The sequence below is a fragment of the Eptesicus fuscus genome, chromosome 16, assembly GCF_027574615.1.
Source record: "Eptesicus fuscus isolate TK198812 chromosome 16, DD_ASM_mEF_20220401, whole genome shotgun sequence".
Taxonomy (NCBI): Eukaryota; Metazoa; Chordata; class Mammalia; order Chiroptera; family Vespertilionidae; genus Eptesicus; species Eptesicus fuscus.
Window position 1 is genome coordinate 60,268,144 of NC_072488.1, and position 26,170 is coordinate 60,294,313.

The 26,170-nt window shown below is 51.8% G+C and overlaps 1 protein-coding gene across 1 annotated transcript in view; it reads left to right on the forward strand.

The window, feature by feature from the left end:
• INPP4A (inositol polyphosphate-4-phosphatase type I A) overlaps positions 1-26,170 on the forward strand; it is a 119,879-nt gene that overhangs the window by 58,589 nt on the left and 35,120 nt on the right. Inside the window, exons 2-13 of the mRNA XM_054727907.1 lie at positions 3,457-3,527; positions 4,409-4,616; positions 5,229-5,273; positions 10,074-10,192; positions 12,694-12,810; positions 13,073-13,152; positions 14,566-14,677; positions 16,185-16,275; positions 16,949-17,096; positions 19,800-19,930; positions 21,669-21,773; positions 22,228-22,336. Coding sequence (XP_054583882.1) covers positions 4,511-4,616; positions 5,229-5,273; positions 10,074-10,192; positions 12,694-12,810; positions 13,073-13,152; positions 14,566-14,677; positions 16,185-16,275; positions 16,949-17,096; positions 19,800-19,930; positions 21,669-21,773; positions 22,228-22,336 — 1,163 coding nt within the window. The 5' untranslated portion in view covers positions 3,457-3,527; positions 4,409-4,510. The remainder of the gene's footprint in view (positions 1-3,456; positions 3,528-4,408; positions 4,617-5,228; positions 5,274-10,073; positions 10,193-12,693; positions 12,811-13,072; positions 13,153-14,565; positions 14,678-16,184; positions 16,276-16,948; positions 17,097-19,799; positions 19,931-21,668; positions 21,774-22,227; positions 22,337-26,170) is intronic.

The window sequence follows — 26,170 nt, forward strand, 5'->3', positions numbered from 1 at the left end:
TGATCCACTTCAGCTGCTCACGTGGCTCTTTAGGGCTGGCTCAAATTCTCCTGGGTCACCCCTGGAGCAGAACAGAGTGTGTGTTTTCTAGTTCTCATTCATTTGGGCTTTGAGCAAAACCTTTGTTTTTGAACCAGAAGGTTAGATGGGTGTGTGGAGAGAGGAACATGGAATAGCTTGTGGCGTTCCCATATTTCTAGGTATTGGAATTATAATGTACTAGAGGCCTGGTGCACAACATTTGTGCATTGGGGACGGGGGGAGGTCCCTTAGCCTAGCCTGCACCCTCTCTCAGTCCAGGACCCCTCAGGAGATGTCTGCCTTCCAGGTTAGGCCCTGAGCACTCATAGCGACCAGTCATTCTGTCGTTTGGTTGATTTGCATATTAGGGTTTCATTATATAGGATACCTCTATCTGTCTATCTACCTATCTATCATCTATCCATCTGTCTCCCTGCCCTCAAGGAACTTGCCTTCAGTTTAATATTTCATTTTTCCTCCCATTAGGAATGACTATTTCTGTGAGCTATAATAAAGCTATGCACAGAGCAGATTGAATATCAAAGGCTGTGTCAAATGGGAAGGCTTCACAATGCAGCTGTCAATTCTTTGAAGACTTGAAATAGAGTAGGATTAAAAGGGACAGACATTTTTTGAAAAGCCAAGTGCATGCATTTTTGAAGATAGCCCTCCATTGCTACACAGAGGACCCTGGCACAGTGGTTCTCAACTTTGCCCACCCAACTGAAACCATCCAGGGAGCTTTCAAGGCAGACATGCCAGGCCCCTGCCCCTGAGATTAGGGTTTGTTTGATCTCAGAAGAGGCCTCGCCACGGAGACTTTAAGAGCTCTCCGGGTGATCCTCATAAGCAGCCAAGGTTGAGCGCCCTTGCCTCAGGTGATAGGCAAGAGGTTGTAGGTAGGGAAAAACTGGCTGTGTTACCAGGCTGTTGTAAAAACCTCCTGTGTATAGGGTGGGGCAAAAGTAGATTTACGGTTGTGAATATGCAAAACAGAGGTAATAAATCTATTATAATAATCATAAGCTGCATGTCTTTTTCCATACGAACCACTGTAAGCCTCTTTTGCCCACTGTGTATAATAATTTACACCAATTGTGGAAGTCATCTAAATTACTGGCAAACATTTGTTCATAGCGTTCCTATAGAAAGTTATAAAATCTTCTTGCTATGTATTTCATTTTAGCTTACATTTCCAGGGTATTTTAGACACTTCCCTTTATAGTATAAAATAATGCTACTTGTGAGACTTGAAAATAATTTTATATTCCCCATTCTTATGTGGATGAAGGCAAAATAAAATAAATTTACTATCTTATGTAAGATACAAATAAAGTGTCTAATCCAGTGCCTGACATGTAAAAGATGAAGGAAATAAACTAATATTTACTAAATATAAGTCCAGGACTGGGCTAGGTAATGACATATGTAATCTTAATTTATCTTCCATCAACTCATTTATGCCCACATAACAATTTTATGTATGTATTTGTGTGTATACGTAGACAACAAAGTATAGGATTATTAAATGCACAACTTACATTAATAAATATTTTTCTGAAAAATGTTATGAAAACACTTTCTTTTTAAGTGCAAAGTACACTGTTTAGCCCTAGTACAATGTTCTGACATACCTTAGCGAATATCAAGGGTCATGTAGATTACTACGACCTATTGTAACTACATTCTTATCACCAATTACAGTGTTCACCTGGGTGGAATGCTGGTTAAACCTATTCACAGACACCGCTTAATCCTGGAGTGATAATGGTTAACATAACTAAACATGACTTAGGGAAAACTCAGGCTGCGAGGTAATTTTTTTAAAATATTTTTCTATTGATTTCAGAGAGGAAGGGAGAGGGAGAGAGAGCTGGAAACATCAATGATGAGAGAGAATCATTGATCGGCTACCTCCTGCACATGCCTCCTACCGGGGATCAAGTCCACAACCCGTGCATGTGCCCTGACAGGGAATTGAACCTCAATCTCCTTGTATATAGGTCCATGCTCAGTCACTGAGCCATGCAGGCTGGGCATGCTGAGGTAATTATTTTAAGATTTATCTGAATAAACCATGGTGGACATCTGGCCTCTGCTCCCTCTTTCACCTAATTTCCCGCCCATGTCCCACTCCCTGCCTGCTCTCACTCACTGGACTCCTCACACCCTTGGAGGCCACATGCTGCTTCTGACCCCAGGCAGTTTCACACTCTGTTCTATCTCACATGTTACCATCACCATCACTGAGAAGGTACACCTGATTACTTTAATCTAAACAGATCACACCTATTTCTTTTCCATGATCTTTTTTTTTTTTTTCTTCTGTGAATTAATTCCAAGCCACCAGCTCTCTCACTCTGTTCTCCTTCTGGCGGCCTCCCACTCTGCAAAGTTCTCCAAGCCGCCCACTCTGCTCTCACTCTGTTGCAATGGTCCCGGGACCCTGCGGGCAGGACCTGGCACTGCCCGGCCTGCCTCCCCGGGCCGCTGATGGTCCCAGGACCCTGCGGGTGGGGCCTGGTGCTGCCCGGACCACCTCTGGGACCCTGGGGATGGGGTCTAGTGCTGCCAGGCCCGCCTCTGCGGGCCGCCGATGGTCCTGGGACCCTGGGGGCAGGGCCTGGTGCCTGTCTGGGACCCAGGCTGCTTGGCGTTGCCCCACCCCCGGCCGCTTGGTGCCTGTGTATGCAAATTAACCCACCATCTTTATTGGATTAATTTGCATACTCACTCCTGATTGGCTGGTGGGTGTCACGGAGGTACAATCAATTTGCATCTTTCTCTTTTATCAGTGTAGACTAGAGGCCGGTGCACGAAATTTGTGCACTGGGCGTCGAGGGGGAGTGTCCCTCAGCCCAGCTTGCACCCTCTCCAATCTGGGACCCCTCTCACAATCCTAGACTGCTGGCTCCCAACTGCTCACCTGCCTGCCTGCCTGCCTGATTGCCCCTAACCGCTTCTGCCTGCCAGCCTGATCACCCCCTAAGTACTCCCCTACCAGCCTGATCAATGCCTAACTGCTCCCCTGCCGGCCCAATTGCCCCCAGCTGCCCTCCCCTGCCAGCCCAATTGCCCCCAACTGCCCTCCCCTGCCCGCCTGGTCACCCCCAACTGCCCTCCCCTGCTGGCCTGGTCGCCCCCAACTGCCCTCCCCTTCTGGCTTGGTTGCCCCTAACTGCCCTCCCCTGCTGGCTTGGTTGCCCCTAACTGTCCTCCCCTGCTGGCCATCTTTGGCGGCCATCTTAAGACGACATGGGCACAGCCATCTTGTGACCACATGGGAGTGGCCATCTTGTGATGACATGGGGGTGGCCATCTTGTGTGAGGGTGTGACGATCAATTTGCATATCACCTCTTTATTATATAGGATTCTCTCACAAGAACTCCCTGCGTGTTGACCAGCTTGTTAAGTGTATAACTTTCTACTTTTAGGTGATGGATTTGGATATATTTCTATGAAGAAATGCCACGTGTCTCCACTGATCCAAGAGCAAACATGTCCAGTAAGTTGCTGGGTGAGTGAACCCCCTCAAGAGCGGGACCATGGGCCCTTCCGGTAGAGGTGCGGACACACTGAGAGAAGACAGGGCGACTGGAAATCGCAGGCTTGGAGGGGCGTTTTAACCAGCCCTTCTGCTCACTCTCATTACCTTACCTTCAAAGGGCGGTGCCTTCTAGAGACAGCAGGAATGACCGCGTGTGGGGTTGGGAAAATGTGAAACTCACTTCTTGCTGCCTCCCACGTGGCGGCTGTCTGACCCAGCTGGCAGAGGCCGCTCTCAGAGATGGCCACACCCCAGCGCAGCACTCTCCGCTCTCGAGAGGATCACGTATATGTTTTGTGAGGAAGAAAGGCGGGGCCGAGACCCACGTAAAGTTTCTGTAGCTCTGGGAAGAAGAGGGCAAGGTGCGAGGGCATGTGCCTTTGTCTGTCCCATGCCCCACCGTGCTGTTGCAGCCAGCCAGGGTGGCAAACGCCTTCATACATCTGTATCCTAACAGAGGTTGTAGCGAATTGGCTTTAAATTTTATGAAATTCTATGAGACTTGCCAATGGAAAAGCTGAATAAAGCAAATAAAATCTCAGAAGCCATGTTTTACGATTGTATGGAAAACATCGTTTAAGGCGGCATGTCTTTGTCAGAGAGAACACGGTTTCTGTATGGGTCCCACGGGCCTGCTGTGCTGGTGTGTGAGCGCGCTGTGGAGTGTAGGGAACGTGGTGACTGAAGACACCTAGACCATCAGACTCTTCTTCCCCCGGCCCGACCTCTGGGACCCTGGCCTTGCTGTGCCGCTCGCGTAGCTCACGCACTCTGTGATCCCCCAGTGCCTTTCGGCCACCATCTCTGTGCTTCTCACCATTGTTCATTCCCTGTCTCAGGACTGCTGCCCCCTTAGGGGAGAGGGCTGGATGACAGCTCGTCCCGGGGAGTCAGGCGTGGTCTGACCCAGGAGCAGGAAACACATCATCACCAATGACATCATGACAGCAAGAGAGCACAGCCCTCGCCATGGCGCCAGGGCCCGTGCACTGCAGCGGGCTTCCACCATCGATGTGGCAGCTGACATGCTTGGCCTCTCTCTGGCAGGTGAGCCTCTCGGGGCGGCTCCAGTGGTTCCCACCTGGCAGTTCTGGCAGGGCCGCCATGCCTCCTGGGCACCTGGTGGACAGCCAGTACGAGCCCCCGGGCTGGAGGGTGCCCGGTGTGGCCTCCTCTGGGTGAGTCAGAATAGGGAGGGGAAAGCCAGCACTCTCCCTGGCACTGCCTCCGAGGGAGCCAGTCTGCTCACGTTTCCAGCCAGGAGATGATGTGGGAGTGTCCGTGGGGCCGGTCTGCCAGTGCCCAGGCCACAGTAAAAGGCCTGTCTGTTGCGGGTATGCAGACCTGGAAAGGCAGGGGTTTGGTCTTGGAGTCTGAGACTTTTTAGAAATCTCAGAACAAAAGGTTTATAAAATGAAGAAATCATCTCACATAAGTTTTGGATAGAAAAATAAGTAGAATGTTGGAGTCCATCTCTTCCCCCCCGCCCCGTTTTATTGAGAAATAATTGACACACATCACTGTATGTGTTTAAGGTGTGTGGCATGACGGTGAAATGATGATAAGTGTGTTGGGGTTGTGTGTTTTTTGTATAAAATCTGAAAGCAGGGAAAAGTTGATTAAGGCTGACTTCTGTCTGTCATTTCTTTTTTTATTCAGGAAATCTACAAGATCCAGATGAACCCATTTTAGAGTTCAGCTTAGGTGGGTGTCTTTTTAATTGTTTTAGGTAACAATATATGTTGCTCAAAAACAAAAACACAACTGCTGGCCCGAGTCTAAGAGAACTTGCCGCCACCGTCTCTGCTGCTGACGTGTTGCTGAGAAGATGACCCCGGAGGCTGGTGCGGACTTCCTGTGGGTGGGCCGGGGACTGTACACCTGCAGGGCAGGGCTGGAAGTGGTGAGCCCACCCCGAGCTGCCGAGACCGGGAGGTTTAGGGCTAGCGGTGTCAGCCCCTGGCCAGGAGGCCTGTGTGGTTGAGTTTAGCTTCCTAGTCCTCATTCCCTACTCTGTGACCGGAGGTGATGACTCTTGCGAGCTCTCCCTCTCGGAGCATCAGAGAGAGACTGTGCCAGCCCTGGGATTGGGAAGTGTGGCAGGAGAGCAAGGTGGGTCAGCTGGGATGCTTCTCTGGAGGCACTGGGCTCTCGTGGCCCTCTCCCCTCCCCTCATCTCCTGGACGGTGGTCAGCGGCAGAGGTGTCCACGAGATGGTGTGAACTAGATTTCCTGGAATCTCGTCCAGACTGTGCTGTAAACTAACTGCCCAGCCTTGAGCCTGCCCTTGACCTTGCTGGACGGGTTTCCTCATGGGTCGTATGAGGTGTTGCCGTTTGAGAGACAAGCAGAAGGACTTTGACACGTTGCTAAACCCATAAAACTATAAGTGCATTATTACCAAATTTTAAACTGAAACGTCCCCATTTCAGGTTTCATACTCCTAAGCTAGTTCAGGGTTCACAGCCCTTGCGAGATGCCTGGCCTGCAGTGGGCAGTGAGCACAGCTGTGCACGGGATGCCCACCAGCCTGGAGCTTTATTGCTCTTTACAAGCTGTGATGCCAGTCCAAGTTCCACAGCAGAGTGCGAGCACACTTCCACGCCTTGTCCTACATCACCCCGAACATCAGGAAGAACCAGAAACAGGCTCTGTGCAGCATATCTTGCTCTGACGTGTACTTTCTTTGACCTTGTCTTCTATTTTCTGCAAGTTCTCTGTTCTTCCAAGTTCTATCTTTTCGTTCATGTTGCGGGCCTTCCGCAAAGTCTGGTTATCTTTGACTCTTCTTTCATTTTGTTTTAAGTCAACATTGAGCTATAATTTGTATGTAAAATGCACCCATTTTAAGTGTAGCATCAGTGAGTTTTGATAAGCATATTATGCATGTAACCACTAGCCTTGCCATTGCCCCAAAGGATTCTCGTGTCCTCAGGCTCACTCCCAGTCAGCGTCGGCCTGTTTCCATCACTGCAGCGAGGCCTCGCGAGTTTCACATAATAGAATCATGCAGTGCCCAGCCTCTGGGTGCGGCTGTGTTCACTTTGCGTAATGCTCTGGACTCGCGCTGGACGTGCAGCTCTGTGGCCAGAACTCATCCTGCCTTGCTGAGTGGCTTCCATTGTGTGCACCAACCATAGTTTATTCTGCTGATCGACACGTGGGTTCTATATAAATTTTATATTTACATGAATATAGTTAATGTATATTTTATATACTAAATTACATATTTTAGATTATAATTTATAACCTCAAGAGAAGATGGTGTATACATCCAATAAAAACAGGATGCTCTAAAGAGAAAGAGAACAGTTGGAAAACATGGATAATTTAAAAAATTTAAAATAGGATAGAAAATATTTTAAAATTCAATAAAGGATGGAAGATATTCAAGGAATTATCTCAGAAAGTAAAACTTTAAAAGCAAACTAGAAAACAGGAGAGAAATTGAAATGGAAAATTAGAGAGCAAATTCGGGAGGAAATGACCAAGCAATGACACCAGGGGTCTGTCAGGTCTGAAGGATGTGTGTCTGGGTTAAACATGCCTACCAGGCCCCGTATGTTGAAAACACCTGTCCTGAGATCCACCAAGGTGAAATTTCACAGCACAGGTAATCCAGTGAAGATGAGGAAACAGAATGAGCTCCCATGTCACTTCTGAGGATTCCATGACTCAGTCACATCTGCTATCCTTTGCTGGAGATGTAATATATTCACAGGTTCCAGGGATGAGGACATGGGTACTTTTTTGGGGGGAGGGACATTTTTCTGCCTACCAGTCCCTAAAATTAAAAGTCTAAAATAAAATAATCTAAAAATGTTTAAGAAAATGAGTAGATAAACCACAGATTGGGAAAAAGATATTCACAACACATATACTGGACAGAGAGCAGCTGTAAAGTAGAATGCTTACACACCAGCAATTAAAAAGTCAACAATCCAATTTAAAAATAAGCAGAGGTCTTGATTAGACTCTTGACGAAGTTATAAAAATGGACAGTAAGCATATGGTGAAAAGATGCTTCACATCACAGAAGTGCGAATTAAAACATCTATTAGGCCGAAACCGGTTTGGCTCAGTGGATAGAGCGTCGGTCTGCGGACTGAAGGGTCCCAGGTTCGATTCCGGTCAAGGGCATGTACCTTGGTTGCAGGCACATCCCCAGTAGGGGGTGTGCAGGAGGCAGCTGGTTGATGTTTCTCTCTCATCGATGTTTCTAGCTCTCTATCCCTCTCCCTTCCTCTCTGTAAAAATATCAATAAAATATATTTAAAAAAAACAAACATCTATTAGAACAACTGAGATAAGCACTAAGCTCAACAAGTGTTGGCGATTGGCATTCCTGCACGTTGTGATGGCGTTGTACAATGGTGCGGCCACTTTAGAGAACGGTTGGCTTGTGAAGTGAGACCCGTCCTCTGCTGTGACCTCGAAATGCCACCCTTAGGTGCTTGTCAAGAGAAAGGAAAACCTACGTTCACAGAAATACTTGAACAAGAATGTTTATAGCACCTTTATAATGGCTCAAAATGAAGCAACCCAAATGGATAAAAAAATTTGGTGCATTTATACAATGGAATATATATAGAACAATATAGATGAATCTTGAAACATTCCACTTACGTGCAATTCAAGAGCAGACAACAGTGATGGAAGGCAGAAAGTGGCTGCAGAGGTGGGCAGAGGCTGGAAGTATAGAGGAACTTTCTAGCCTGAGGGAAAAGTTCTGTCTTGCTTTCTTGATGGTTTCATGGTGTATAAGACTCTCAGAACTCAAAAGCCAAGCTCTTTGTATTTTTTTATCCTATACTAGAGGCCTGGTGCACGAATTTGTGCATGTGTGAGGTCCCTCGGGGTGGCGTGCGGGGATCGGGCCCCAGCTCACACCCCCAGCCTCGCAGCCCTGCCTGGCACCCCACCTTGGCCTAGCGCTGCCCCCTCACCTGCTCCACCATCCCTCCTGCAGGGTGACCAATTGGTGCCGCATCCCCCACCTGCCTCCCTCAGTGCCTCGGAGCCGGGCAGAGGCCCCGTCCCCCGTTGCCGCTGGTCACCATCTGCAGGGTGATCGCAGGGCGATCAGGCCTCTGCTTGCACCCACCTTGGCCTGGTGCTGCCCTCTCACCTACTCCACCATCCCGCCACGGTCCTGCTCTTGTCGGGGCCCATCGGAGCTGGCAGCACCTCCACTGCTGCCCGCTGCCAGCACCGCATCACCGACACCCACCATGTTCCATGCTGCCCCCAGGTGGTCAGCGCACGTCATAGCAAGTGGTCGAACGCCCAGTCAAACTTGCAAGGGGACAATTTGCATATTAGGCTTTTATTAAATAGGATAATAAAAGGGTAATATGCAAATCGACCGAAAGATGGAAGACCATTCGCTATGATGCACACTGACCACCAGGGACCAGATGCCCAATGCAGGAGCTGCCCCCTGGTGGTCAGTGCGCTCCCACAGGGGGAGCACCGCTTACCTAGAAGCCGGCTCACGGCTGGTGAGCGCAGTGGCGGTGACGGGAGTGTCTCCCACCTCCGCAACAGCGCTAAAGATGTCTGACTGCCGGCTTAGGCCTGCTCCCCACAGGGATATCCCCTGAGCGCTTCTGGACTGTGAGGGGACCCCCCCCCCCACCCCAGTGCATGAATCTCATGCACCAGGCCTCTAGTATCCAATAAGTAATGAAGATTCAAGATATATGAGATGATATTACAAAGGGGATAATCAGAGAACCAAAATTAATTTCCAGAAGTAAAAATCAATTTCTAAATCTTAAATCACTAGAGAGCATTTTAAAAATCAAATGAGAAAGATGGGAGCAGGAATGACAGTGTGAGGCCCTCCAAAAATTTTTTCCTCCATAAAGTCAATGAGAACACTGACACAAAGGGTCAAAGTCAGTTTGAGAACTCCGAAAGCAAGCAAATGCCCAAGCACTCGGGGGCGGTTACTGCTCTGCCAGGAAAGCTGTTTCTTCAGGTGCTGAACTTTGATTTGCCATACATGTACTCAGCTCCATGGAGTATGTTTCCTCATGTTTCTCTGTAATAAAGTGTCTTATGGTCGGTAGCATTTCCTAGTCTCACGGCAGTGGGTCATTTTTTCTTTCACAGTGCATTTTACAGATACATGTTAGAGTCCATGCAATAGGACCATTTTCCCTGTAAGTCACTTCTGAGTCTTATAATCTATTCCGAAATGCTTAGTACACTAGATGTGCATGTGAGATTGTTGGCTCTGTGCTCCATTCCATGGACGCAGAAAGCCCCTTGGGCTCACCTTCCCCTCAGCTAAGGCACTGCTGCCATGGCGTCAGGGGAAGTCGGGGGGCAGTGAGAAGAGATTGTTTCCAATTAAAAAAGTCAGCTCCCTGAGACAACGGACAGTGTAATTGCCTCATCCCTTTGAGTGTCATGTACTGTCTTGCTCTTGAATGTGTGGAACAGAGAACTAGAGCATGATTTTAAAGGATTCTTTTCTCTCCCATCTTGATTCCATAGCTTGTAGTGAGCTGCATACGCCATCGCTAGATCGGAAACCAAATAGTTTTGTAGCAGTGAGTGTGACCACCCCTCCTCAGGCATTCTGGACGAAGCACGCGCAGACGGAGATCATCGAGGTGGGTGCTGCTGGCCCCCGGGGCTCGGGGACAGGTCTCACCCCGGGGGAGGCTGCTCAGCAACCTGAGCACCTGCAGCTGGGATCATTTCTGTGTGAATTCTTGCTATTATCCATGTGTTTTTAGTAATTGCTATTTTCCATCACAGTTTTGGAGGGCACTTTTTTTGCCATATCCTTTACAATTATTGATCAGTTACTGGCTGGTTATTTTTGAACAGTGATGCTATAAAATTGGTTGCCTTTTAAGAGGAAGACCCAGTTCTTCTTTGTCACTTCCAGTTGGCTGCTACTTTTATAAATTGTGCTCAATCAAATTTGGAGAGTAACTCTTAACCAACCCTCTTACTGGACATACCCCTATTTTTATTGGTTTTTATTTTTATATCCTTTTGAGTTGTGTGTTATATATTTACTTTTTCCTTAAAGTAAATGTTATGCATTCACCTGGGGAATTTCACAGAAGCCGTTTAGATAATTGAACACAGTGTGTAAGTTGTGAAACTAAGAGTAGGCGTTGCTGTGGGATTCCACAGGCTTCTGTGGCGACGTGAGCTCCTGTGTGAATGTCCGTCCTGGCAGTCTCCAGCAGGCTCCACTGCACTTCCTCCTCGTCCCTCGCTTTACATTTTAGAAGAGACCTTTTCATTCTCTTGTAAACTTGTTTCCAAGTTCAAGTCAGCAATCCTGTTTCTAAGCCTTTGTTGAGGACTGTCTGTGCACGCAGCACAGTGCTGGGCGCTGCGGGTGATGCAGAGGCCATGGAGGCCCCAGCCCTGCCCGCACGAGGTTGGCCATCCTAAGGGGCGGGGGCAGGAATGAAGGTGTCTGCATCTGTGCCCAGCAGAGTGCGGGGTGTGTTAAGGGTGAGGATAGCACCAGGAGGACGGGTTCCCAGCCAGTTCTGAGGACCGGAGGTGGCTTCCTACGCACCTAGTGAAATTCTGACTCGATAGGTCGGTGGGGCCGAAGACTCTGTGTTTCTCCCAGGCTCCAGGTCACACCCACGCTGCCGGTCTAGGGACCACATGCTGCAGGGCATTGCAGAGTTCTGTAATGGCGATGGGGAGCATCGTGTGGCTCGGAGAATAACGTCAGCCTGGTCAGTGTGTGCAGAAGGCACAGGTGGAGAGCAAGGGGGAAGCCTCAGAAGTCAGGCTGGGAGTTTTATGTGAGGGTCACCTGACCAGAGGTGTTGAGGGAGTGTGATGTGGCACCTGACCCATTGGGAAGGAGGGGCAGAAGGGGTGCCTGTGAGAGAGGATTTTTAAATTTTTTGTTGTTGTTAATCCTCACCCAAAAGAGTGTATTTTTCCCATTGATTTTTAGAGAGGGTAGAAGGGAGAGAGAGAGAAAATCATCGATGTAAGAGAGGCACATCGATTGGTTGCTTCTTGCACGTGCACGACCTGGGCCGGGAATTTAACCTGCAACCCAGGCATGTTCCCTTGACCGGGAATTGAACCCAAGACCCTTCAGTGCTCGGGCTGATGCTCTAACCACTGAGAACACTGGCCAGGGCGAGAGAGGGTTTACGGAAGAGTTTATTGTAACTTGGAGGTTGAGAATGACAAGAAGGATGTACCGAAGCAGATGCCCACATTTGTAGCCTCCTTGGAAGGAGAGTCAGCTGGTTAAGCAGGGGCGGATGGAGGGAGGGGCGCTGTCCAGCAGGCGTGGAGAGACTGGATCTGGAGCTGCAGAGGGGCTCAGCCAGAGGCATGGCCCCCACACAGGTGCAACCGTTAGCCGTTTGCCTGAGGAACTAACGCCTGAGAAAGAGAATATGTTATTGTGGGGCTTTGGGGGTGGGGGAGTGAGGCGAAGCTGCCAGGAATAACCACCTGTGATCTAGAAACTCGCAGCTAGTCCTCAAAAAAGGGATAGGCTTAAATAGGTCAGGCCTTAATTATTCCAAACCATAGGGTTCTGGAGGCAAGAAATGACTTAAGCTATTCATTTCCTCTTCCATCCGCCTTGGCACACCTTACAGCAGGGGTCCTCAAACTTTTTAAACAGGGGGCCAGCTCACTGTCCCTCAGACCGTTGGAGGGCCGGACTATAGTTTAAAAAAAAACTATGAAAAAATTCCTATGCACACTGCACATATCTCATTTTGAAGTAAAAAAACAAAATGGCAAAAACACCACATGTGGCCCGCGGGCCGTAGTTTGAGGACGCCTGCCTTACAGGAACAGCCCAAAGTAGTAGATCCAATTGCATAGTGTATCTCTCAAGTTGAACAACACGTGAACATTCAGCCTGTTTCCATGCTATAGAAGCCTCCTCCTGAGGGGGCCCAGCTGTGTCTGGGCCGGGAGGGGTCTGTGGGACGCCTTCGTCCTTCTTGAAAAGCAGGGTTTTGGTTGACTGCATTCGTTTAAGCTGCCATGAGCATTTGTGTTGATCCAAGTTGGTAAGAATGTTAGTTTCTCATTGTGAAATGAACAATTACTTTAAAAATTCAGCTCTGTGTTCTGAGGATTTTCTTTTCCATTCTAGGGAACCAACAACCCTATATTCTTAAGCAGCATTGCCTTCTTCCAAGACTCCCTCATCAATCAGATGACGCAGATCAAACTCTCCGTGTACGACGTCAAAGACAGATCTCAGGGAACAGTTAAGTAGCGTGTGGTTCAGGGACCTTTCTTCGCTTCTTAAAGCTGGGCAGTCATTTCAGTGAGAGGAGCACATGCGACTGGCTTCGCTGCTGGCTCACTAATTGATGTCCAGTGGGATTTGCCTTTGGAATTTCTTCCCGCGCATCCCTGTGGGCTCCTGCAGTGAGGGTCAGAGGTGCTGTGGGCAGCAGCCAGCGACCCCGGCCTGGTCATGGGGCCGAGGCAGAGCACGGGCTCACGCTGTGTTCCTTCTTCCTCAGATGTACCTACTGGGCTCTGGGACCTTTATTGTCAAGGATCTGCTCCAGGATAGGCATCATCGGTTGCATTTAACACTAAGGTTGGTATTTAATTTTGTTCCTTTGAAAGGGTCTGGAGTTCTGAGGTCCAGGGACTGGTGGGGAAGGAACTCATTTCCTGCCTCTCCCAGAGGCTGGTCTTAGCAGGGAGTGGTTGTCACTGAAGGGAAAGCAAACAGCCTGTGAGAGGGCTAATGGAGGTGGGCACATGTGGATCGTGGGAAATCTGAGCACAGCTGGACTCAGACCTGAAGGAAGACCTAGATCACATCTGATCGACCAGATGAGTTTATAGTGTTGCTTCCTCCCCAGCAGAGTATCAGCTCCCAGAAAGCAGGGGTTTTTGTCTGTTTTGCTTCATTGCTGTATCCTAAGCACGTAGAACAGGGCTTGGAGCTCAGTAAATATTTGTGGGGGGCGGGGACTCCACCATGTCCCTGGGAGAAAAATGTCAAGATGGCAATCCTCCCCAAATTCATTTTAGGGCAACTCCCACCCAAACCCTGACTTGGTGTTCTAATTTTCAAAATAATGTGAAAATTGGGAAAACATTCCAAAATAGCAAAGGAAATGTTGGCAAAGAGGATCAATTCCCTGCACTAATTCTCTGCAGCCATGGGGATAGCCCTGCAGGATCCTGGTGCATGTGGAGACCTGACTGGGGAGAGAGGAAGAGTCCTAGGGAAACGAGAGGGTGGTGGGGACAGGGGTCGTAGAGGAAAATAACCAGGTACACGATGTGCCGGAGTAACCCCAGTTGGACCCGAGCACACGTAAGACGTGGACATCATCCTTTGTAACAGAAGCTGAAGATGACGGTTGGGATAGTGTGGGGAAAGGACTTTCCGGGCATGTGGACACAGAGTCACAAAGGCAATTGGCACTAGCAGTGACCACATGGAAGTTAGAACTGGCTCGGTCAGACGTCCTCCATAAAAGCCGGGCCTCCCTGGATGAGCCAAATGGGCCCAGGCGGTGCAGCCCTCCTGCGATCTTAGGGTGAACCTGGCGGGCTGGGGTGGCATCAGCTGTATTGTGCCGGGAATCAGAGGCTTTGGGAAACCCTGGGTGACCTCAGCTGACTTGGGGTCCAGGCCTCGGCCTGGGGGAAAATCAAAGCTTGAGGACGGTGGGGAGGAGCAGGAAGGGTCTGGTCCCAGAAGAAGGTTCTCTCCAGTCCTGATTTCCAGACGTGTCCCTGTTGCTGTCTGGGGCAGGGCTCAGCCCAGGGGAGCAAGCATTGGCTCCCCCCAGCGTCACAGGCATGCTCGCACTTCTCCTGGAGCTTTGGTTTCCTGTCTGCCACCCCTGGAGTCTGGGCGTGCAGCAAATGCTGCCCGACTGGCCGGCCGGCCAGGTCCCGGCACGCCCTAGACCTTGGTGACAGGATGCTGAGCTGACGCAGAAGTGGAGCCAGTCACGACGCCACTTCCCAAAGCGCGTGCTCGTTGCAGGTCTGCAGAGAGTGACCGAGTGGGTAACATCACGGTGATCGGCTGGCAGATGGAGGAGAAGTCAGACCAGCGGCCTCCAGTGACCCGGACTCTGGACACCGTCAACGGGAGGGTGAGCACCCGCTTCATGGGAAGGAGTAATGGCCCCTGTCTAGATGGCTCTGCCTCCGCCGCAGGGAAGGGACAGGGGGGCCTGCACTGCCCACGCGCCACAGGATCTACAGTCCCCCGGGCGCTTCTCACAGGGGAGACAAGGGAGCCCCTCAGGCTCTGCTGCCCTGGAGCCTGCCTCTGCCCAGGCCACACGGGCCACCTCTCCAGAATGGGGGGAACCTGGCGGAGGGGCTGCAGTCAGGAGGGGAGAGAGGTGGTGGGAGTGCAGTCAGGAGGGGAGAGAGGTGGTGGGGGTGCAGTCAGGAGGGGAGAGAGGTGGTGGGGGTGCAGTCTGGAGGGGAGAGAGGTGGTGGGGGTGCAGTCTGGAGGGGAGAGAGGTGGGGGGGGTGCAGTCTGGAGGGGATAGAGGTGGTGGGGGTGCAGTCTGGAGGGGAGAGAGGTGGGGGGCGTGCAGTCTGGAGGGGGGAGAGGTGGTGGGAGTGCAGTCAGGAGGGGAGAGAGGTGGGGGGGTGCAATCTGGAGGGGAGAGAGGTGGTGAGGGTGCAGTCTGGAGGGGAGAGAGGTGGTGGGGGTGCAGTCTGGAGGGGAGAGAGGTGGTGGGGGTGCAGTCTGGAGGGGAGAGAGGTGGTGGGGGTGCAGTCTGGAGGGGAGAGAGGTGGTGGGGGTGCAGTCAGGAGGGGAGAGAGGTGGGGGGCGTGCAGTCTGGAGGGGGGAGAGGTGGTGGGAGTGCAGTCAGGAGGGGAGAGAGGTGGGGGGGTGCAATCTGGAGGGGAGAGAGGTGGTGAGGGTGCAGTCTGGAGGGGAGAGAAGTGGGGGGGTGTAGTCAGGAGGGGAGAGGGGTCGGGGGTGCAGTCAGGAGAGGGGAAAGGTGGCTGGGGGTTGGGGTGGGGAATGAGACCCAGACTGTCTTTGGTATTTTGTTAGTATCTTCCTCTCCCAGGGACTCAGGTGCTCATGGTCACCTCATGCACACACATCTCAAGTCTGCACACGCCCTGCAGCCTCTCACACCCCCCCTCAGGCTCTGTCTTCCCATTCCCTTCCCCTCCCATGCTGTCTCCTCACCTTCTCTCTCACTCTCATGTTCAGAAACAATCTGTGCTCTCAGACTACAATTCCAATTTAGAACTCAAGCGCTGGTACGTATCGTTTTACAATACAGACATAGTTCCTTTTACCCCAAATGAGCCCGAAACGTCAGCTATGGAAACATTTCTGGGTATCATTTTCCCTCATTTTTACTTTACACATCAACACACTGAAATATGAGGTGAAATGACGTAGTTGAAAGACATGCATTTCTAGAAAATTTTGAATGGGACACGTTCACTGTGCTGGGACGTGGGTCGATCAGTCTGTGGCCTAGGTGACCTATTCATTGTAGAGTTGATGGTGCCATTCATCTTAAGAGCTCTGTTCTGAGATCTGGCGGCCACCACCTCTGCGGAGTGCGCTGGACTCACCCGAGCCCATGGCTTCTTGTGCTTTTCTGTACATGTCACTAGATGGTCCTGCCCGTGGACGAGAGCTTGACCGAAGCGTTGGGAATCCGATCCAAATACGCTTCATTGCGTAAAGACACTTTACTGAAATCGGGTAAGCAGGTTCCTCCCTGGTCCTCTTGCCCATCTCGGGAGTGTCCAGTTGGGCCCATGGTCACCCTTTCCACCCACCTGCTGTGACTGTCATGGCCATGCACCCGATGGGCTCCTCTCTGCCGAGCTCTTTTTTCTTAAATTTTTAAATTTTTTTTTATTGATTTCTGAGAGGAAGGGAGAGGGAGACAGAGATAGAAACATCAATGACAAGAGAGAATCATTGGTCGGCTGCTCCGCACTGGGAATCGGGCCCACAACCCGGGCATGTGCCTTGACCTGGAATTGAACTGTGACCTCCTGATTCATAGGTTGCTGCTCAGCCACTGAGCCACGCCGGCCGGGCTCTGCTGAGCTTTCTTTGCCAGCATTTAACGAGTTGGTAATCCTCCAAGGAGGAGCTTCCTCCTTCGCCTCCCTGTCTCTTGCCAACATTGGCCTTAGTGGCTGCCGGCCTCACTGGCACAGCCCTTTTATTTGGGAGTTAGTGATGCATTCTGGGACAAGGGGATTGCATGTCCCAGGAAAGAGCATTCAGGCTCAGTCACCTGGTGGGCTTTTGGTTTAAATGTTTAATTGAGATGAACAGTCAGGATACTTGGGGGCGTGGGGAGGAGGACCCGGCCAGGTCTGCAGCCTGCTCACACACAGTCTCTGTCTCCCCCGTCCCTCAGTGTTCGGTGGTGCCATCTGCCGCATGTACCGCTTCCCCACCACCGACGGCAACCACCTGCGGATCCTGGAGCAGATGGCGGAGAGCGTGCTCTCCCTGCACGTGCCCCGGCAGTTTGTGAAGCTGCTGCTGGAAGAAGATGCGGCCAGGTGAGGCCCAGTGGAGCGGCTGCCCGCCCATCATGCCCGCTCCACGTGCCTTCCGGAAAGCTCTTAGATGTGTGTGGTGGACAGAGCACTGGCCCCAGACAGGCCAGATGACCAGCCAGCCTCTGCCCTTGGCGGCTTTGTGGCCTGGGCTTCCAAAGCCCCGTTTGCTCATCTGCATCCCGGGGTTTCTGTGCAGAGACTTCACAAGATAATGTGCCTGGAGCACTAGACGTGCCCGGCACTCAGTACCCGCTCCCCTCTCCTTTCACCACTCTTTTGGCCTCAGAAAGTTAACAGTAGCTGGTCATTCTTTGGTTGTGGCCGCCTGGGTCAGCAGTTTCCGTGGGCAGCGCCACCGTGATATGGGCTCCGGAAAGTTGAGCAGGACCCATTGGGGCATCCTTCCAGCTCAGGGCACGTGCCACTGGTCCCAAGGCAGGGAGAAGCCCGGGGGCTCGGCACTGTAGGTTGTGTCTCCCGTTCGCCCTTCACTGTCATTACTGCCCCTTGTCATAAAGCGATGTTAATTACAGACACAATATAACGAAAACATGAAAGAAAACATTGTAGCCAGAATCCCACCTTTTTAACACACATGTTTCATTTTAAATTTTCATCTTGAAAAAATCAAACTTAACAGAAAAATGGCAAGAAATGCAAAGAGCTGCTTTCTCTCTATTCATACATATTTTATATGTATTTTAATTTTTACATTTTTCCTTCCAGCTTTTCCATATTGGTGCCTTTATACGTAGCTACCATGTACCTTCCCTTATCATTCCTAGTTAGGGCATCATTTCCCACTGTTGGCACTGGGGATGTACTCACACGCACCGCACCTTCAGAGCCTGTTCACATAAGCATTTTGCTTTCGAGGGCTGTGCTGTTTTCCACTCCAGCCATGGGCAGGTGCTGTGCTCCGTGCGAGGCTCCTTGATGAGCGAGACACCCTGGGAGACGGTCATTAACAGAACCGGGCCACACACGGAGCCCGGATGTGTCAGCAGGAAGTGAGGGGGCCGTGGGAGGGAGGGTGGTCTGAGCAGGCCTCCGTGACATTAAACTGACACCGAAGCATAGGAAGGAGCCACATGAAACACAGCAGAGACGTCCAGAGGGACCCCAGGGTGGTGTGAGCCGAGCTGAGGCTGGAGCCAGTGGGCCTCTGAGCAAGGATACCGCTCTCCCTCGAGCCCCACAGCCTGGCCTGTGCTGGGTGTTCTTTTACATTGACTTTTTTAAATCCTTACCCAAAGATACGTTTTAATTGATTTGGCAGCCAGAGAAAGGGAGAGAGAGAAACACAGATCAGTTGCCTCCTACACATGCCCAACCTGCAATCTGGGTATGTACCCTGACTGGGAATTGAACCCACAACCTTTTAGTGTACAGGTTGATGCTCCAACCAACTGAGCCACACAGGTCAAGGTACATTAATTTTGCTAATCCTATATAATAAAGAGGTAATATGCAAATTGACCCTCACACCCTCACAAGATGGCTGCCTATGACCAAGCCGGCAGGGGGGTTAGTGAGGGTCAACCAAATGACTGAACAGCAGGCTGTGTGGGACAACCAGGCCAGCGGGGGGGCTGTGAGAGGTGACCAGGCCAGCAGGGGGGGCAGTAAGGGGTGACCAGGCTGGCAGGGGGTGGGGGGCAGTTAGGGGTGATCAGGCTGGCACGCAGAGGCAGTGAGGGGTGATCAGGTTGGCGGTGGGGCGGGGCAGTTAGGGGCGACCAGGCAGGCAGGCAGGTGAGCGATTAGGAGCCAGCGGTCCAGGATTGTGAGAGGGATGTCCAACTGCCGGTTTAGGCCCGATCCCCGGCATCAGGCCTAAACTGGCAGTTGGACATCCCCCCAGGGGTCCCGGATTGGAGAGGGTGGAGGGTGGGCTAAGGGGACCACCCCCCGTGCTCAAATTTTGTGCACCGGGCCTCTAGTATAATAATAAAGTAGTACAATTTTTTTTTAACATCAGACAATTTAGTAGATTCCTAAAAACTTTTATAAATTAGTTTTTTTTCCCTTCAAAGAAAAATGTGCATAGTATAAAAAGCTAAATACTGCCGAAGGCTGTTAAGAACATAAGTCTCAGGGTTATCCATGTTAGTGTTAACTGCTGTATTCCTAAATACATGTGTAGAGTACTTTTAATCAGGTTCAGGGATTAGCTATTGATTTCCTATAAAATGAGGATTTTAGGTCTTTTATAATTTCCTGCTCCCCAGGTTCCTAAAATGGTTATATATATATTTTTTTAATTCATCTTGTGTTTTGTTATTTTTCTGGAGACAACAAATCATAGCAGTTACTTACAGGTCTCCAGCCCCTTGTGTTTGGGAGGGTCATAGGTCACTCTGCTCTGCTCAGGCCCAGTGGCTGCAGCTTGAGGCTTCTCCCATGTGGTTTCTGTCAGGAGCCAGGGTGTCGGGCCAGGGCGGAGCCTCTCTCCTCTCTGCTCCTCCACTTAGTTTGCCTCGAACATTTGGCTAAGTTTCTGTAAAAAGCTTCTCTGTGCACTTGCCCTGTGGTCAGGGGTCTATGTCTCGTGCAGCCCTTCCTCCTGGGGGCCCATCACGCCCCTGCTGCTCGGCCTTAGACTCCGGTGCTGGGCCCTCCCTGGCATCTCGATGCTTCTGTGGGCACTTTGTTTACTGGGCGGTGCAGACCCTGGGCCTGACGCCTGTGTCTTGCTTGCAGAGTGTGTGAACTGGAGGAGCTGGGGGAGCTGTCTCCCTGCTGGGAGAGCCTCCGGCGCCAGATCGTCACTCAGTACCAGACCATCATCCTCACGTACCAGGAGAACCTGACCGACCTGCATCAGTACAAAGGTGGGCACCGGGTCTCTCCATCGTGACACACACGCTCTCCGTGTTCCCACGGGAATCTGCACCCCAGGAGTGCCCGATAGTCACACTGGCAGTCACTCCAATGGATTTTTAAAAATAGATTCTCATGGAGGTGTGACTTCTCTTAAATTTAGATTTTTCAGATCCTAATTAAGAAGGCAAATCTGTGAATTACATTGAAAATTCCTTCCAAGGAGTCATGTGCCAAAACAACCACTGTGCAGTGAGATTTCAGAGATCAGAGGGTCTGGTACCAGGGAAATGCCCGAAGGATGGAGGCCCTGCGCCTCGACAAGCAGTTTTCTCCATGTCCCTGTTTAACAATGGCACTTGCATTGAACATATAAATTGAGTGGAATGCGCTATTTTAAGGCTCCAAAGGAAGAATGAAGTACAGACACCTCACCTTTTCTTGAAAGATGCCATTTGATTTTCAGGACACTCTCAGGGAAGGTTTAGAAGGCTATTCTTAACTTACTCCCTTTTTATTCCAAACAGAATGATTTGGGGTGGGGGGAGGCTTTTCATTACTTTATTCTCTATCTTTAGATTCTTCCCTCCTGCTCTTCATAATGAATTTTCAGGGTTGAAAGAAAATCATAAGCCCTTAACGTACTTTTGACACATAACGTGGGAGCATGCCCATGAACTTGGCTGTGGAGAAGTGAACACAGGAGTGATAATAAGATGCTGGTGCCCTGGTTTGCTTTGAATCTGAAGAATAGATCCCAGTGTATTTCTAAGAGAAAAGGCAGCGTTTGTTTGAAGGAACGTAGGGACCTACCAGGCTGGATGCCAGTGACCTGGGGAAGTCCGACACCACACAGCCCGAGTTTTCTGGAGCAGAGCCTCTCAATGTCACTGTGTCTAAATGCCCAGTCTTGTTGATAGCAGATTCTGCGATTCTAGCAGGCTCCCCGCGGCTGTGCCGGGGCCACCGTACGTGCCCAGTGAGCAGCCACTTGCAGCATGGACAGTGCCTGCCTGTATTTTGTATCCTGGCAAAATAAATCTTCCTTTCTTCGCCGCTTATCTCTTGCACCCTCTGATTGCCAGCGTAATCTAAAATTCCTTTCTCTTCTGGGCATGGAGTTCCTATATTAGTTACAGATTTTGACTGTGGAAATCAGATCGCAGATGTTGGTCACACAACATCGACCACCCAGTGGGCGCAGGGGGGCCTGTTTGAGTTTGCGTTCTAGTGGCCAGAACTGGTGCTGCCCAGCACCTGCCCATCCCCACAGCCGGGTGGTGAGCAGATCTTGTCATCACTTCAGAATTGAGAAGTGCTGCTCTAGTTGAGCCAGTCCCCGAGGTCTTGGATGATGGCAGCCTCTAGAGCTGGAGCAGGCAGTTCCTGGCGTGGGCCTTGCTTTTTATAGCGCTGCTGGCAGCCTGCAGCACAGAGCCTCCTCCTGTGTCAGCCTCTCTGTGGAGAGCGGAGTCATGGGTGGGCAGGCATCCACGTCCCTCCCGAGGCTGCCTCCCGCCTCCATTCCCCACCTGAGCACCCAGAGCCAGTCTCCCGGCCGGCCGGCGCGCTGCCCTCCTTTAGTGTCTGGGAATGAAATGCGCTCATAGGCAACTCAGAATGGCCAGGGCTGCGACCACCCCATACCTGCTTTTTGAGCAGCATCCCCACAATACCCCTTTCTACTTGCCGTTCGTGAGTGCGGGATACATGTTGATTCCCTTTGTTTTTGAATATTCCGTTTCTTAGGTCCCTCGTTTAAAGCGAGCAGTTTGAAAGCAGATAAAAAGTTGGAATTTGTTCCCACAAACTTGCACATACAAAGGATGAGGGTTCAGGACGACGGAGGATCAGGTAACTGCGGCCCCTCTTGTGGAACCTCCATCACTCTGTTCCCTGTGCACGAGGGCCCCGCACTGCCCCACATCTGCGCCAGCCTTGCCTGCGTGTCCTGCTGGGCAGTTCGATGAGAGACAAATCTCGGGACCTTTGTAAGGTCTTCATTCAGAGCACAAACCCCTTCCTCTCGTGTCTCCTCCGTCCAGCTTCCTTTGCATTTCTGTGGCAGAAAGCTGCCCGTCAGTCATCCTCCCCAAGTAGGATGCAGGCTGCGTGTTGCCTCCAGCCCCGTGTGGCTTCACCCTGGGAGGTTAGGGGCCCTTGGACAGCCCAGGCTGTGGGACTGAGGAGCCTTAGTCTGCGTGGACCCGGGGGAGGGTCAGGCCCCAGATCGGTGTGCATATCCCTGTAGCTGGCTCATCCACAGGCCCAAGCCCAGAGTAATGAAGGAGAGCTTTCTGTCATTCAGATCAGAGCTACGACATCGTCACCATTGGGGCGCCAGCCGCTCACTGCCAAGGTTTTAAGTCAGGAGGCCTCCGCAAAAAGCTGCACAAATTTGAAGAGACCAAGAAACAGTAAGTTCGGGGGTGTTCATGGTCCTTGTGCCGCTGTCTGTGCTTCCTAGGTTAAAACAAACCAGAATGTGGCCACACAGCATCCAGCCCTTCAGCCTGCTTTAGCGTGTGAGAGGCTGCCTTACAGACCCTGGCTGCTCTGTGTGCGCCGCTGAGCGGGGGGCGGGGCCCCCTGGTCAGTAGTCCTGTCCCTGCACATTGAAATCACCGGGAAGGCGGTGCTTTGGGCCGCTGCCCTGAGTGGACGGCTGGCGGCTGTCCTTGAGAGTCCCTGGCCAGTCAGTGAACGTCCCGAGTGTGCAGCCTGGGAGAGACTGCTTCCTTTCCTAAGGGATGCTGTGGAGAAACGTCCCCGTTTCAAAAAGGATCTGCCGTGCTGAGCAGGAAGCTGCCAGGCAGCAGGTGGGGAAGGCCGGTGCAGAGCGCAGTGAGGTGCAGCTGGAGGAACGGGGGTGCTTCGGGGAGAGGAGCGAGAGGAGAGCTGGCCTCAGTGTGGGGCTGTGTGCTGGTGAGCAGGGTGTGGGGCTGGCAGATGTGGCCTGGCCCTGAGGAGCTCCGGGCCTGGAGTGAGCAGTGCGTGCGTGGGAGCAAGCACACAGGGTGCTGTGGAGCGTGCAGCAGGGGCGGCGGGGAGAGACCTGCGAATCCGAGCTAGTGTGTTGGGCACGGGGGAGGTGATCTTCCAGAATGTCAGGATTTAAATCGGTTAAGGGATGGGAGTGTAGGAAGTGGAGGTGGTGAGTGTCGAGGGCACTATGAGATCCTGGGACCTGAAATAGAGAATGAAAGGCTCAGGCTTGGGGAGGACGATTATGACGTGAACGTGTTGAGGCTGAAAGGAAAGATGGGAGTGAGTGAGGCAGGTAGAGGAGAACATGGATTGAGCAGGTTCTGGAGAAGGTGGAAAGAGGCAGGACCAGGCAGTGAGCCAGGGACGTGGAGAAGCGGAGGCTGCAGACAGAAGCGGAGGCTGCAGGCAGTTTTGAGGTGGGAAGAGCAAGCTGAGGTTTGGTGGAACAGCCTCTGCAGAATGCGGAGTTGGAAGGTCACACTTCACTGGGAATGGAACGGTCTGAGGGAAGGTGAATAGAAGGCCCAGGGAATGGCAAGGGAATCCGCTCAGGTGGTCAGGTGGAGAGTGTTAGGAGGCGCCGGAGCCCGGAGGCCCTGGCCTGGCTCTGTGCTGCCGTGGCCGGGAGTCAGGACGTGGCTGGAGAAAACGGACCTTGACTGGACCAGGGGTGGGTGAAAGGTCAGGTGCAGTGCTGGGTCAGGGATGCAGCTAGGAGTGTCCCTGGCCATGGCGCTGAGGCTGGAGGGGACAGGTGAGCGGAGGGGAGGGAGTACTGTGAGGCGTGTCCATGCAGATGGGTGCGCAGGCTGCCCTGAGCCACGGAATTCCTGGAGGCGGGAGAAGGGGGAGCAGGGAGGGCCTGGTGTGGAAGGGGACCTCCAGCCTTGGGAGGGGGAGGCTCCAGACAGCCTGCTCCACCTCGATGCATCCCCACCAAGGGCCCTTCCTGCTCAGACAAGCCAGGTGGCCAGGCCCGCTGTGGCCCACTGCCTCCGGTGTGTCTCTGGACATTGTGACAGCTGCACAGCCAGCGGAGATCCCGTGTGTGTCACACCGTTACGTGGGATGTGTGGAGTGTGAGCGTGCGATTTGAGGGTGGCACGGGGCCCTGGAGGGAAAAGCCGGTCGAGAGGGGTGCCCCCGGCTGTCCTCGTCCCAGGAAGGTCGGCGTGCTCATGCCTGATTACACCGCGTGTTAACTTCACAACGTCTCAGCCCCTGTATGCCTTTGTGGTATTTTTCAAATATATAATATGACTTTCTATGTAATGTCCTACTAATGTCATAGACACTGGTGGGAGCGGTTTTCCTCGTTGAAACTTCCTTCAAGTGCAGCCGCACCGTGCCCACCGGGGATGTGCCCTGGGCGAGGCTGTCAGGAATGAGACCGGGCTCATGCGTTAGTTGTCCTTCGACTATCAAATTCAAGTGTTTTGACAAAACCGGGCTTTTAAATTTTTGTTTTGCATCTGGTGTTTGCTAACACATGCTAATATTTCATTTTGGTTCTTTTCTTTAGCAGTTTTGAGGAGTGTTGGTGAGTTTTCTGTCTGTGGAGAGAGTCTGTCCGGGTCTTGCTCTCATGCAGAGAAGCCTGTGCTGTCTGTCCCCTCCCCCAGAGGTGCTTCGGCCTCGTGCCGCTGTGGGCTCCGAGTTACGGCCCCGGCGCCGTTCCCTTCCAACTGCAATGTTCTTGGATGATGAATAGCCAGCCCAGTGTCTGCTTTGTCTTTAAGATCCGAGCCTTTGTTGCTGTGCTCCTCCGAGGGCAGACCTGGTCTGCTTCTCCCAGGCCTGGGAGCCCAGGCCGCCGCGCTCGGAGCTGGGATGTCCTGTCCACACCGAGGGGGGACTGAGATCTCTCCGGCTCTATTACAAGAATCTCGGGGCTTGTCAGGCTCCACCTCACCTCACCATCACCTTTTGGGGAGTGAAGCCAGCTTACATTTTCATGATACTTAATAGTTTAGGCATAATTTTAAAATAGTGTTACTAGTATCAGTTTTAACCAAGAATTACAATAACCAAGTGACTTTTTCCACCACAGAGTTAGATGGCAGCCAGAAACCATCATGTCTGCTGCCTGGGGTTCCCCTGCTGCTCCAGGCCCCAGGCATGCCCAGACGGGGCTTTGTAGTGGCACTTCTTCAGCTGGCAGCCCCAGGGGCACCGCCAGCCTTTGGGGTCACCCCCTCCCCCCAGCCCCCTTGGAGCGGGCGAGGCTGGGGCTAGGGCTGGGCCCTGTCTGAGGTGCTGGGCTCTGCGGACGCCTGGGACAGGAAGTCCTGAGGAGCCCTCCCAGGCTCAGGCCTCTCGGCTTTCCCAGTGAGGACCAGGCATGGGCACACATGCTCACACTTGCATGGTCACCCCGAATGGCAGCTCTTTGAAGCTACTCATGTGCTCCCTGTGCAGAAGGCCCAGCTTACAGCTATTAGGACGTGGCCTGTGAGGACAGGGTGAGCGGGCGTGATGCCTTTCTTGGGTGCAGGGCAGGTACATATGTGTGGAAGTGTACATCCAGGTACACACATGGGTATCTGTGTACAGCACACATTACATGTGTGCTCTAAATATCGGACTGGGAGGATTAAAGGTTCTTAAATTCTATTTTGAGATTTTTTTTTAAGATTGAATTGTCTAAAATGGCAGCTATTCATTTGGAAGAGGGATTGCAGGTTGGAAGGTCGCCGCGAGCACCTCGAGCTGTGGGAGGTTCCCGTCGGACCACGCAGGCTGCAGCGCAGGCTGCTGCATGGCTTCTGGCAGGTCTTCGTTGTGGTGTGTGGGCTTGTGGTGTGCTTTCCTTCTGGGGTGCTTTGGGTTTTGCTTTTTGCATGCTCAACCCATACTTCATTCAGGGAAGGGGCGGGGCAGTTTTGTGCTGACTTGGATAATGAATAGCCAGCCCTGGAAAGAGCCCATTCGGGAGGTTCTCAGCCCTGTCCAAATCACCCCCATCTCCAGAAAAGGTGTTGGAGGGTGTAGCTCTCCACCTTCTCTCTCGTGCCCCAAACCCAGTGGGCAGCTCTGAGGGAACCAGCAGGGCCCTTCATTCAGTGAAGCAGGGACACCCAGAGCCCACGACTCCCAACTGTGGGAGAGACCTCTGCATTGGCGCCTCCTCCTTCCCCTCCCTGCTTTCCTCGGCTTCCACACATGGTCTGAAAAATCTGTTTGTTATATCGGGTTGATTTGGGATCTTAGCTGAGAGACATACAATTTACCATCTCCGTCTGGAAGGGCCACCATGACAGCAG